The 13,647-nt window shown below is 40.5% G+C and overlaps 3 protein-coding genes across 3 annotated transcripts; 2 read left to right on the forward strand and 1 right to left on the reverse strand.

Moving 5' to 3' along the window:
* Positions 1–3,017: 3,017 nt before the first annotated feature.
* Positions 3,018–4,227, forward strand: LOC114449622 (uncharacterized). Its single transcript, XM_028427431.1, has 4 exons — positions 3,018–3,101; positions 3,337–3,645; positions 3,723–4,013; positions 4,082–4,227. Exons 1-4 carry the CDS (start codon positions 3,053–3,055, stop codon positions 4,225–4,227), a joined length of 795 nt encoding a protein of 264 aa, XP_028283232.1. The 5' UTR covers positions 3,018–3,052.
* A 915-nt stretch (positions 4,228–5,142) lies between these two features.
* On the reverse strand, positions 5,143–7,580 carry LOC114449281 (uncharacterized). The gene is made up of 6 exons (XM_028426795.1): positions 7,449–7,580; positions 6,565–6,873; positions 6,200–6,487; positions 5,607–5,723; positions 5,488–5,522; positions 5,143–5,298 (listed from the first exon to the last, which is right to left on the reverse strand). Exons 1-6 carry the CDS (start codon positions 7,495–7,497, stop codon positions 5,248–5,250), a joined length of 849 nt encoding a protein of 282 aa, XP_028282596.1. The 5' UTR covers positions 7,498–7,580; the 3' UTR covers positions 5,143–5,247.
* Positions 7,581–9,945: 2,365 nt separating this feature from the next.
* Positions 9,946–11,373, forward strand: LOC114449283 (uncharacterized). Its single transcript, XM_028426797.1, has 4 exons — positions 9,946–10,065; positions 10,386–10,694; positions 10,772–11,062; positions 11,130–11,373. The coding sequence occupies exons 1-4, from the start codon at positions 10,017–10,019 to the stop codon at positions 11,276–11,278; spliced, it is 798 nt and encodes a 265-aa protein (XP_028282598.1). The 5' UTR covers positions 9,946–10,016; the 3' UTR covers positions 11,279–11,373.
* The last annotated feature ends 2,274 nt before the right edge of the window (positions 11,374–13,647 follow it).

The raw sequence follows: 13,647 nt of genomic DNA on the forward strand, positions 1-13,647 counted from the left end.
ATGTGACTTAGTGCTGCTGCTGCCGCAGGGTGTTATGTTCAGAAAGTGTGAACATGTCAGCACAGAGGAACTTGTGAACTGTAGATACAATTTGCAAAATTTGTTTTTGCCTCTGCAGCTAAAACTCATGTGATCCTTATAAATAACCTGTGTGCAGGCATTTGTGTGTATGTGTGTATGCATCCTCTGACATGTATGTATTGTGTTACAGAGAAATATGAAAAAGTTGTGACATAGTTACTTATCATTCTAAACCCCCGTACGATAATCTGCTAGTTAAAGCTACATGATCACATCAACAACAAACTGGACTGGACTCACAACACAGACGCACTGTACAGGAAGGGCCAGAGCAGGCTCTACCTGCTGAGGAGACTGCGGTCTTTAGGAGTGAAAGGGCCACTCCTGAAGACTTTCTATGACTGTGTGGTGGCATCAGTCATCATGTACGGTGTGGTCTGCTGGAACAGCAGCATCACTGAGAGGGAGAGGAAGAAGCTGGACAGAGTCATCAGGAAGTCCAGCTCTGTCCTGGGCTGCTCTCTGGACTCAGTGCAGGAGGTGGGGGACAGGAGGGTCCTGGCTAAACTGACCTCCATGCTGGACAATGAGTCCCACCCCCTGCAGGACACCCTGTCAGCCCTGCAGAGCAGCTTCAGTGACAGACTGCTCCACCCTCGGTGTGTGAAGGAGAGATACAGAAGGTCTTTCCTTCCTGCCGCTGTCAGACTGTATAATAAACACTTCTGATAGGTGGAATACTCACACACCACAGTGTACAGTAAATTATTTATTTAGTTTTTGATGCACTATGTACAGTTTTCTTATAAACCACTTCTACCTCCACTCACCTGTGCAAGTTCTGTTAATATGTAAACTGTCTATTTTATAATGTATATATCTTTTTCCTAACTTATCCCTTGCTGTCTGTATGCCGTTGCAAAAATGCAATTTCCTCATTGTGGGACTAATAAAGGTTTCTTAATCTTAATCCCCGCGTGCTGTGTCGACCAAGGCTTTCTGTCTCTGCAGTGTCTTTAGGCCTTTGGCTGCACCTCAAACCCCTGAGTTAGAGGTGGTTCCACACTACCTTTCTATTCTGAAATGATTGGGTGATTCATGATCACATTTTGAGTCCACTGAGCTGCAGAACATCCAGAAACACATCCTGTCCTGTCTGCACAAACACAGGAGTCACAGCACTGGACCCTGTACAACAACACACACAATACAATTACATTGCACTGTACATGTACATGTACACATATCAGTAAAGTTTAATCTAATCTAGCTACATTTTAATCTTGAGAATTGTTTCATGGTAGCTAGATTTGAATAAAAATAGACTCCTGTCTCACATTAGAGTGAGTAAATTACTGTCCTTCAAATGCTAAGTAGCTTACAAACAGTGACAAACGTATTATTTATAAATAAATTCACCCTAGCCTGTGGCGCACCTTGCCTCTATTAATCCTCTGGGATTAATGAAGTATCTAAAATAAACAAATAAAAAATAAAAATGAATTTTCATCAAACTTACGAACCTCCTTGGCCTCGTAGCTCCGGGGGAGGTTAGCCAATCTTCTAAAACAGTCTTGACTAAACACTGAAAAATTCCTCAGCATTTCTTCATCTTCTTCTTCTTCAAATATCAGTTTTAACGCGGTCCGTTTCTTCCACATGTCATTCTCAGAGCATCGGTAATTGTCAGGCGGTGTTAATGGTGGACACAAACGCAGAGGAGCCAGAGGTAAAAGACAAAACTCAGTGTTTAATTCAGGCCAAGGTTCGGTACACGGGTAATCAGTCAGCGTAGCATCCAAAAAGGCAAGGACAGTAGTCAAAAATCCAGTCGAGGTCAAAGCACAAGAGAATCCAGAAACCACTCGAAAACACACAGGGAAATGACAAGGGCCTACCAGCTGCTGGGAAGGCTGGTACACTCGGATTACTCACAAGACGAACTGACAACAAGGGGAAGGAAACACACAGGCTTTATACACAGGAGGGCGGGAAGAGGACACAGGTGAGGCACATTAGGGCGGAGCAGGTAATCACAGGAGGGGGAAGGGAGCACACATGAGGAAGGGGAAGTCAAAAGACCTGAAACACAAGGGAACTAGTGAAATACAAAATAAAACAGGAAGTGACAGAAAAACCAGAACTAATGCAAACAGAAAATGAACTACAAAATAAAAGACCTGGCAGAAACCATGACACACATGTCATTCTCAGAGCATCGGTAATAACAATCCGTTCATTTCATGCAACAGTCTAACATCTGTATTATCCACAAACCTGTTACACACTGACAAAGAGCCTGCATATGGTGGAGGAATAACAGGAACTTTTTCCTGCAGCACAGACACCACCTGACAACATGCAGCCTCCAGAAACTCCCCCAATAATGTGAGCTAATGAAGACGGTGGAGACTCTGTAAAGATCTGATGATAGGATTTGCTCATGTGGATATGGATCAAATGTTGTTGGTCTTTCTTTACATACATACTGTAATATAATGCCCTTCATTTTACCACCAGAAACACTGTAAAGGGCCAGTACACCCTTTAAAATGCTGATTGTTACCATGGCAAAATATGATGCCTTAATTATCATATATAAAAATATGATTCACCTATTAAAACACTTTAAACGGCCTCAAACATTTGTGTTTGTCACCTGCCAAAAAGTGATCCTGGCCCCTACAGTGGGCCTGAAAAGCTCTGTGTGTGCTCGCAGGGTGCACAGGGATGCCCTCCTGTGGCGATTGGCTCTTCCAGCAAATGCTGATTACATGCAGATGTCCAGTGACAGGCGGGCACTATGGCTTCACAGTGAGTCTGGTATTTACAGATACTCAGGATATAGGTTTCATTGAACTGTTAGTACTCTGGGTTGTTGTCTGGTTAACTGAAGTTAAATGTGTTCATAAGTTATTGTGAGCTTCTGAAACTCTTTTGGTTTTAACAGGAAACACTGAGGCAGTCACACTGTTGAGCTGTCATTAGTGCACAACATTCGACATTTCAGAAGAAAGCCTGAAGCTCTACGATGTTTGTGTTTGTGATGGTGGCACTGCTGATCTGCACTGAGGCGCCAGGTGAGAAAACAACATTCACTTAATGACAGAAAAATCATGTACTGTATGTAAATCCATGATAAAAACCTGATCTCATGCAGTAAATAAGTATTTTCAGACAGAAATAACTACAAGTGAATTTAAACATCACAATGTACATACTGCTATGAATCAAGACTCTACCTGTTAATATACTGTGATATGATGAACATTCATCATGGACCTAAACTGTCTGTGTGTGTGTGTTGTTGTACAGGGTCCAGTGCTGTGACTCCTGTGTTTGTGCAGACAGGACAGGATGTGTTTCTGGATGTTAATGAAGCTGATGTTCCAGAGGGGTTTGTGATTTTTTTATGGCGTTTCAATGGAACAAACAATTTAGTATCAGTTTCACCAAATTCAAAACCAAACATCCTCGGAAATTACACTGGAAGGATTGAGCTGTCTGAGAAAAAATACTCTGTGACACTGAAGAACCTACAAAACACAGACAGTGGAGTTTATAGAGCACGAGTAACAAGAACTTTAGATAAAACTCTGGCTGAATACAAGGTGACAGTTCAAGGTGAGTTTCTCAGCATCTCAGACACTGACTGAAAACATCTGCTGCCATGTTTCTGAATCTCTCCTGTCCTCCATCAGATCCAGTGTCTCCAGTTGGTCTGACAGTGGACTCTGTGTCCCCCAGCTCAGACTCCTGTAACCTCACTGTGACCTGCAGCTCAGTGGACTCTCACATCAGCAGCACTTTCACATGTGACGACACAACCTGCTCTCAGGAGGGAGGAGAGAGGTCAGAGGTCACAAAGTCTGGGGCTTCTCTTCAGGTCTACCAGCTGTCAAATGCATCCATCATCTGTAACCATAGCAACCAGGTCAGCTGGACCCAGGACATGACAAAGAACATTTGGGTTTTCTGCCCTCTAAGATGTGGTAAGACTAAAAAGATAATAGATACATTTTTGAGATGAAGATGAAGTAAAACCTGTGTTGCTGTTTAGTTGCAGGTGCAGAGAGTCACTTCTCCGTCTGTGTGGTGAAGACTGTGGTGTTCTCTGTCGGTCTGGTCATCATGGTGTCTGCCGTCATCACGGTCCACCTCATGGAGAAGATCAAGAAGAAAAACAAAACGAAGAATGAGCAGTGAGAGAATCAGGAAGTTAGAAGTGATGAAACTCAGCGTGTCAGTTTTGATCAGTATGATCAGTTTTTGCTTCATAATTTGGTTCCTGCTTTTATATTATGCTCAAAAAACAATTGTAAACATATGATAGTGATGCTTTAGTCAATGTGCTTCATGGTATATCTGTGTTTTTGGGAAATTAAACAAAATAATGTACGCATATTAAATCTACACATCTTTGTTTTTAAGGAATTAATGTTCATATTTCATTAAAAATGATGTGTCACTATTTGTATTGTGATTTTATCAGGACTTTGTGATGTCATGTTATCATGGAGAGTCAGTGAACGCACCAAAAACATGATAGATAGAAAAATAACATTTAATAATGACACTGTGAAGAAACATATTACAAAACCAGTCGGGTCTTAGTTCTCTCTGAAGTTGTCTGAAGACATTTCACCACTGAGCAGCTTCCTCAGTGCAGCAGAATAAGGAAGCCACGCGGCAGAGTGGTTAATATATTTATAATGAAGCTATATAAACCTGCACACATTCCAATTTTTACATAACATTATAAGAACTATGTACAAAACAACAGCGTGCATCAAGAAGTAAACACTGTAAGAACATTTACACGTGCTGTACTCTGTGTGTTTACCCATCATAGCACTAATCTACAGCACAGCTGCTGATGTATGAGGCTAAAACTGAGACAGAGAAACACTGAAGAGTTTAAACAAAAAACATCATGATGCAAAAACAAATCACAAGAAAATAAGAGCATAAGGCAATACCTTATCAATGTCAATATTACTTATTTATTATTACAAAACTTTCAATGCCTTTTTTCAGTGTCACTGTTTTAGCCCCACTGATGTGTGTATGTGCAGACAATGCTCTGCTAGTACATTAATATTAGGCAAACTGTGTGTTTATGTGAGCATGTTGAAGCTGACTAGTTAATTAATGGGACATCATAATATGTACATCATAACACAGCACCTTCTCTCGGGCTGGGTCCTGTCGCTGGTCTCAGTGGACTCAGTGAGTGCAGAGGGAGACCCTGCCAAGCTGTAGATGGTATCTGGTTGACTGGAACATGAAAAAGACACAACTCTGTATCACAACAAATTAAACTAGGTCTCCTTTTGTTCTTTCAGCATGTAGACACACAAAATACCCTTTCTCTCTCTGCTGTGAGTCTGCTAACAGAATTCTCTATTTACTGTCAATAAACAGAGATTTAGTTCAAAAACATATTTCTGAATCACAGACACGTACCTCAGCATGCATGGTCTCATTGTTCTTTCCTTCATCTGCAGATGAATCATTAAGACAGATTCACTTGTGTTCACATGTACTCTGCAGATGGTAAAGGAGTAATACAAACTTTGACTTACATTTTCCTCTCTTACGACGATAAACAACTACACCAACTGCACAGAGCAGCAGTAGGACAGCAAGGAAACCAACAACCAACCCAACAATATAGTGATGTGATGTAGATGGTGGAGGTTCTGTAAAGAGAAACAAAAACCAGAAGAGAAAATGATGCCTGGTTAAAGACTTGTAATGTAAAAAAAAAGTGTTTAAATGGAGCTTACTGGAAGTTCAACCAGGAAGACCTTCTCTATTCTCTTTTACTGCAGAGACGAGCTAACCCATTCACCGACTCTCTCTCTCTCTCTCTCTCTCCAGTTATCTGATCAATAAAGAGTCACTCACTGTTCATGCAGCCAATCACATCTTAGCTGAAAATTTAAAACCAATGACGAGTTTCTCCTCATTGAGCTACATTCAACCTCTGCACATAAGTCTGTTTATTTTATGTTTGTCAGTTTCACCAACATGTCAGGGACACAAACAGCAAACAGCTGTCAAGTTTCTGGTCCAGCTGACCTGGTTGCTATGGTTACAGAGACGTGTTGTTTTAAAACTACTGAAGAAAAAGCTGCACTAAAAAAAACACTGTAGTTTCATGGTTTAGTCTTACCAGGTTGTTGGAGGCAGAAAACATGAATATCTGTCATGTCCTGGGTCCAGCTGACCTGGTTGCTATGGTTACAGATGATGGATGCATTTGACAGGTAGTAGACCTGAAGAGAAGCCCCAGACTTTGTGACCTCTGACCTCTCTCCTCCCTCCTGAGAGCAGGTTGTATCGTCACATGTGAAAGTGCTGCTGATGTGAGAGTCCACTGAGCTGCAGGTCACAGTGAGGTTACAGGAGTCTGAGCTGGTGGACACAGAGTCCACTGTCAGACCAACTGGAGACACTGGATCTGATGGAGGACAGGAAAGATTCAGAAACATGGCAGCAGATGTTTTCAGTCAGTGTCTGAGATGCTGAGAAACTCACCTTGAACTGTCACCTTGTATTCAGCCAGAGTTTTATCTACATATGTTGTTACTCGTGCTGTATAAACTCCACTGTCTGTGTTTTGTAGGTTCTTCAGTGTCACAGAGTATTTGTTCTCAGACAGCTCAATCCTTCCAGTGTAATCTCCGAGGATGTTTGGTTTTGAATTTGGTGAAACTGATACTAAATAGTTTTTTCCATTGAAACGCCATAAAAAAAACAGAAACTCCTCTGGAACATCAGCTTCATTAACATCCAGAAACACATCCTGTCCTGTCTGCACAAACACAGGAGTCACAGCACTGGACCCTGTACAACAACACACACACAGACAGTTTAGGTCAATGATGAATGTTCATCATATCACAGTATATTAACAGGTAGAGTCTTGATTCATAACAGTGTGAGAATATATAATTAGAGTTAAAAACTGAGAGACTAAAAATATGTTTTCTTCCTTTTCCATGAGTCTCACAGCATCAGACGTCACTGAGGGTAATGTAATATAATATAATATGAACATGACATCATCTCATTGTTGTTAACAGGTCCTTTCTGTTCTCAACATTTTATTCATTGCTTCATTTATATTTTTATAGACATGTCATGAAACTATGATGAACCTAACTGGTTTCTTGATATTTTATCATCATTACAATCACAGTATGTACATTGTGATGTTTAAATTCACTTGTAGTTATTTCTGCTGCGTTCTTTTCTGAGAATCAGGAAGTCGAGCTGTGCTCAGATAAGTTACTGTACAACACTCCCCTGAAATGGTTTAAGTCTGAAAATACTTATTTACTGCATGAGATCAGGTTTTTATCATGGATTTACATACAGTACATGATTTTTCTGTCATTAAGTGAATGTTGTTTTCTCACCTGGCGCCTCAGTGCAGATCAGCAGTGCCACCATCACAAACACAAACATCGTAGAGCTTCAGGCTTTCTTCTGAAATGTTGAATGTTGTGCACTAATGACAGCTCAACAGTGTGACTGCCTCAGTGTTTCCTGTTAAAACCAAAAGAGTTTCAGAAGCTCACAATAACTTATGAACACATTTAACTTCAGTTAACCAGACAACAACCCAGAGTACTAACAGTTCAATGAAACCTATATCCTGAGTGTCATCTGTAAATCCAGACTCACTGTGAAGCCATAGTGCCCGCCTGTCACTGGACATCTGCATGTAATCAGCATTTGCTGGAAGAGCCAATCACCACAAGAGGGCATCCCTGCGCACCCTCTGAGCACACACAGAGCTTTTCAGGCCCACTGTAGGGGCCAGGATCACTTTTTGGCAGGTGACAAACACAAATGTTTGAGGCCGTTTAAAGGTGTTTTAATAGGTACATGAAGGGACTGGGTGAATCATAAATTCTTAAATATAATAATTAAGAATGAATTCAAGTCATTTTGAGAGAGAAGTCATGTCAAAGGCATCATATTTTGCCATGGTAACAATCAGCATTTTAAAGGGGTGTACTGGCCCTTTACAGTGTTTAAATATATATATATAAAATAATATATATAATATATATATAATAGTATATGTTCTTTGTCATGTCCTGGGTCCAGCTGACCTGGTTGCTATGGTTACAGATGATGGATGCATTTGACAGGTAGTAGACCTGAAGAGAAGCCCCAGACTTTGTGACCTCTGACCTCTCTCCTCCCTCCTGAGAGCAGGTTGTGTCGTCACATGTGAAAGTGCTGCTGATGTGAGAGTCCACTGAGCTGCAGGTCACAGTGAGGTTACAGGAGTCTGAGCTGGGGGACACAGAGTCCACTGAGCTGCAGAGCATCCAGAAACACATCCTGTCCTGTCTGCACAAACACAAGAGTCACAGCACTGGACCCTGTACAACAACACACACAATACAATCACATTGCATTGTACATTTACATTTACACATATCAGTAAAGTTTATTCTAATCTAATCTAATCTAGCTACATTTTAATCTTGAGAATTGTTTCATGGTAGCTAGAGTTGAATAAAAAGTTTATCCATTATGTGTCTTTAAACACAGTTGACTTATTTTCCCATCAATTCATATAACACCATCGTGTTCAGTGTTAAAAAGTTCAGTTCACTGCTCTGGCTCCAAATACACTCCTGTCTCACATTTTCCTCTAACTTACGGACCTCCATGGCCTCGTAGCTCCGGGGGAGGTTAACCAATCTTCTCAAACAGTCTTGACTAAACACAGTGAAGAATTCCTCAGCATTTCTTCATCTTCTTCTTCTTCAAATATCAGTTTTAACGCGGTCCGTTTCTTCCACATGTCATTCTCAGCGCATCGGTAATAACAATCCGTCTATCAACATAACAATGAACTATGATAGAATTCTTTTTAGTCAGACCAGTGTTTCTTGTGTTTTACCTTGACATGTTTCGACTACTTCCTGCAGTCTTCCTCAGAAGTCACATGACGTTACGTGACGTGTCTGCCAGCTGATCTTATGTAGGTTGTGGCGCCATTCTCCCACTACTCCAGGTAGTGGGGGAACAGCGCCACCTGTAGTCCGGCTTCCTCATCGCTGTGTCCCAGGTGTGGGACAGCAGTCTGGTCTCCTCAGGACAGTGTTCCAGGTGTGGGACAGTGTAAAAGTTCCCTCGTCCCGGTTCATTGTCCTATTGGCCCGCTTCCTTATTTCGATGGCTTCCTTAATCCACCGTTTGAATTTGTTGTCCTCGTTTCCGATCACTTTTGCCCCATCCCAGTCCATAATGTGCCTTTCTCTTTTGCAATGATCCGAGATTGCTGATTTCAGGTTTTCTTGTTGTGCTTTCTGTTTTGTTGCCCTTGTGCTCATCCCAGCTGATTCCTTTTCACATTCTGTTTTATGTTCTTTTTTCCGTGTGCGGAATGATCTTCCTGTTTCGCCGATGTATGTTTTATTGCAGGACAGGCAGGGTATTTTGTATATGACGTTGCATTTTTTGTCCGGTTCGATCTTGGGGTGCACCAGTAGTTGTCTGAGTTTCCGATGTGGTTTGACGGGTGTATTGATGTTGTGTTTCCTCATTGCTCTTTGTATTTTTTCCGTTATTCCACAGGCGGGCACTATGACTTCACAGTGAGTCTGTATTTACAGATGACACTCAGGATATAGGTTTCATTGAACTGTAAGTACTCTGGGTTGTTGTCTGGTTAACTGAAGTTAAATGTGTTCATAAGTTATTGTGCCCTTAAATTAATTAAATTAAATTAAGAAAGAAACCTTTATTAGTCCCACAATGGGGAAATTGCTTAAGGCAGCCCAGCAAAGAGCACCATACACCAGTGAGTACACTGGAGGCTATGCAGGTAAAGTGCCTTGCCCAAGGACTTCTGAAACTCTTTTGGTTTTGACAGGAAACACTGGTTTCTGAGGCAGTCACACTGTTGTGCTGTCATTAGTGCACAACATTCGACATTTCAGAAGAAAGCCTGAAGCTCTACGATGTTTGTGTTTGTGATGGTGGCACTGCTGATCTGCACTGAGGCGCCAGGTGAGAAAACAACATTCACTTAATGACAGAAAAATCATGTACTGTATGTAAATCCATGATAAAAACCTGATCTCATGCAGTAAATAAGTATTTTCAGACTTAAACCATTTCAGGGGAGTGTTGTACAGTAACTTATCTGAGCACAGCTCGACTTCCTGATTCTCAGAAAAGAACGCAGCAGAAATAACTACAAGTGAATTTAAACATCACAATGTACATACTGTTATGAATCAAGACTCTACCTGTTAATATACTGTGATATGATGAACATTCATCGACATAAACTGTCTGTGTGTGTGTGTGTGTGTGTTGTTGTACAGGGTCCAGTGCTGTGACTCCTGTGTTTGTGCAGACAGGACAGGATGTGTTTCTGGATGTTAATGAAGCTGATGTTCCAGAGGGGTTTTTTTATTTTTTATGGCGTTTCAATGGAAAAAACTATTTATTATCAGTTTCACCAAATTCAAAACCAAACATCCTCGGAGATTACACTGGAAGGATTGAGCTGTCTGAGAAAAAATACTCTGTGACACTGAAGAACCTACAAAACACAGACAGTGGAGTTTATACAGCACAAGTAACAGCAAATGTAGATAAAACTCTGGCTGAATACAAGGTGACAGTTCAAGGTGAGTTTCTCAGCATCTCTGACACTGACTGAAAACATCTGCTGCCATGTTTCTGAATCTCTCCTGTCCTCCATCAGATCCAGTGTCTCCAGTTGGTCTGACAGTGGACTCTGTGTCCCCCAGCTCAGACTCCTGTAACCTCACTGTGACCTGCAGCTCAGTGGACTCTCACATCAGCAGCACTTTCACATGTGACGACACAACCTGCTCTCAGGAGGGAGGAGAGAGGTCAGAGGTCACAAAGTCTGGGGCTTCTCTTCAGGTCTACCACCTGTCAAATGCATCCATCATCTGTAACCATAGCAACCAGGTCAGCTGGACCCAGGACATGACAAAGAACATTTGGGTTTTCTGCCCTCTAAGATGTGGTAAGACTAAAAGATAATAGATGAATATTTGAGATGAAGATGAAGTAAAACCTGTGTTGCTGTTTAGTTGCAGGTGCAGAGAGTCACACCTCCGTCTGTGTGGTGAAGACTGTGGTGTTCTCTGTGGGTCTGGTCATCATGGTGTCTGCCGTCATCACGGTCCACCTCATGGAGAAGATCAAGAAGAAAAACAAAGCAAAGAAGAATGAGCAGTGAGAGAATCAGGAAGTTAGAAATGATGAAACTCAGCGTGTCAGTTTTGATCAGTATGATCAGTTTTTGCTTCATAATTTGGTTCCTGCTTTTATATTATGCTCAAAAAACAATTGTGAACATATGATAGTGATGCTTTAGTCAATGTGCTTCATGGTATATCTGTGTTTTTGGGAAATTAAACAAAATAATGTACGCATATTAAATCTACACATCTTTGTTTTTAAGGAATTAATGTTCATATTTCATTAAAAATGATGTGTCACTATTTGTATTGTGATTTTATCAGGACTTTGTGATGTCATGTTATCATGGAGAGTCAGTGAACGCACCAAAAGCATGATAGATAGAAAAATAACATTTAATAATGACACTGTGAAGAAACATATTACAAAACCAGTCGGGTCTTAGTTCTCTCTGAAGTTGTCTGCAGACATTTCCTTACGTAGAGAAGATTTAAGCAAGGCTCTACAAGTCCAGACGCCTTGCTTCAGTCTTCTCCACGTATGATGACCTGGATGACTGAGAATCTTCATCAACATGCTCCATTTCCTCAGTGCAGCAGAATAAGGAAGGTTAATATATTTATAATGAAGCTCTATAAACCTGCACACATTCCAATTTTTACATAACATTATAAGAACTATGTGCAAAACAACAGCGTGCATCAAGAAGTAAACACTGTAAGAACATTTACACGTGCTGTACTCTGTGTGTTTACCCATCATAGCACTAATCTACAGCACAGCTGCTGATGTATGAGGCTAAAACTGAGACAGAGAAACACTGAAGAGTTTAAACAAAAAACATCATGATGCAAAAACAAATCACAAGAAAATAAGAGCATAAGGCAATACCTTATCAATGTCAATATTACTTATTTATTATTAAAAAACTTCAGTGTCACAGTTTTAGCCCCACTGATGTGTTTATGTGCAGTATTTGTACATGTTTACATTCACCCTCTGTCTTCTGTATGTCACAGTCCTGTTTTCTTTCAATACTAAAATGCACAAGCAGCTAATCATCAAGTGAATCATCAAGCTAATCGAGTGACGGTTTAACACATATATTACATTCTATAAGAGTATTCCTTTCAGTCAGACCAGTGTTTCCCACAACTGGGACACAGCGCTGAAGAAGCCGGACTACAGGTGGCGCTGTTCCCCTACTACCTGGAGTAGTGGGACAATGGCGCCACAACCTGCATAAAATCAGCTGGCAGACACGTCACCGGTAACATCATGTGACTTCTGAGGAAGACTGCAGGAAGCAGTCGAAACATGTAAAGTCAAGGTAAAAAACACAAAAACACTGGTCTGACTGAAAGGAATACTCTTACAGTTAAAAAGGTGAAGACCAAATGAACCTTGTCGAAATACATATATTACGTTCTGTTCATCATCTTCAGTGTAAAATGTTGTTGGTCTTATGTTACAAACACACATACTGAACCCGACTGCAGAGCCCTGTTTCAGTCTGCTCTAAGATCATTGACCTGCCTGTAAGAACTCAACTCATCCTTCTCCTTAACTCCCCCCCCCCACACACACACACACTCTCTCTCCTCCCTGACTCCTCTCCAGTCAACACACAACCATAGTACAGTCAACATTCCCCACCCCCTACGTCACATACCTGTAATTCTTATTTATCTAAACTCTAATTTAATAAACTCTTATTTAATCTTATCTATACAACACTATAACATATAACTTGTTCTGCCTGTGTGTTTATTTCATGCAACAGTCAACAACTGTACTTTCAAAGAGGGATGTAATGTTATGGAAGAATTTGATAGATTTACAGTGACCAAATGATCAGTTATCAATACTATCCTGATATTTGTAAGTGCTGTAGAGAAGTCTAAAAATCACAGTTGAAAGTTGAAATATTTGCATGAAATATTGTGATTTCATAATCATACTGCAACAATAACACAGCAGAGCATGAAGGGGCAAAGGATTGGCATGTAGATGATCCAAATATATAAAGAATCTATAGGAACAAACACTTTCTGTAGAAAAAGTTCTTCAAGTACAAGTTTAAATTAAAACTACTTTAAAAAAAACTAAAAACTAAACGATGATATGTAAACTGATGTTCTTTCATCTGGCATTTGCTTATATATAAGCAAAAAACTGAACTCAGTGAGTTGTTGGATCAAGTAAATGTAATTATGTGTTTACTTAACATTTTTGTGTTTGGCTTGAAAACATAACCCAATTTAGTCGGTGTAACTTAAAATATACTTGTTAAACCAACACAAACCAATTAGGTATATCCGACACAACAATGTTGAGTAAATCACATAGTCACCAATCTAAAACCTATATGCCCAACTCTAGGTGGCAGCACTTAGTTATATGACG

The sequence above is a fragment of the Parambassis ranga genome, chromosome 17 (assembly GCF_900634625.1).
Source record: "Parambassis ranga chromosome 17, fParRan2.1, whole genome shotgun sequence".
NCBI classification, from domain to species: domain Eukaryota; kingdom Metazoa; phylum Chordata; class Actinopteri; family Ambassidae; genus Parambassis; species Parambassis ranga.

Excerpts from the sequence above, each read along its gene's own strand:
- LOC114449622 (XM_028427431.1), top strand. The coding sequence starts at position 3,053 with ATGTTTGTGTTTGTGATGGTGGCACTGCTGATCTGCACTGAGGCGCCA. Across the intron at positions 3,102-3,336 it reads GATCTGCACTGAGGCGCCAG|GGTCCAGTGCTGTGACTCCT; the intron begins GTGAGAAAACAA and ends GTTGTTGTACAG. Across the intron at positions 4,014-4,081 it reads TTTCTGCCCTCTAAGATGTG|TTGCAGGTGCAGAGAGTCAC; the intron begins GTAAGACTAAAA and ends GTTGCTGTTTAG.
- LOC114449281 (XM_028426795.1), bottom strand. The coding sequence starts at position 7,497 with ATGTTTGTGTTTGTGATGGTGGCACTGCTGATCTGCACTGAGGCGCCA. Across the intron at positions 5,724-6,199 it reads TTTCTGCCTCCAACAACCTG|AACCTCCACCATCTACATCA; the intron begins GTAAGACTAAAC and ends TTCTCTTTACAG. Across the intron at positions 5,299-5,487 it reads ATGAGACCATGCATGCTGAG|TCAACCAGATACCATCTACA; the intron begins GTACGTGTCTGT and ends TTCATGTTCCAG.
- LOC114449283 (XM_028426797.1), top strand. The coding sequence starts at position 10,017 with ATGTTTGTGTTTGTGATGGTGGCACTGCTGATCTGCACTGAGGCGCCA. Across the intron at positions 10,066-10,385 it reads GATCTGCACTGAGGCGCCAG|GGTCCAGTGCTGTGACTCCT; the intron begins GTGAGAAAACAA and ends GTTGTTGTACAG. Across the intron at positions 10,695-10,771 it reads ATACAAGGTGACAGTTCAAG|ATCCAGTGTCTCCAGTTGGT; the intron begins GTGAGTTTCTCA and ends GTCCTCCATCAG.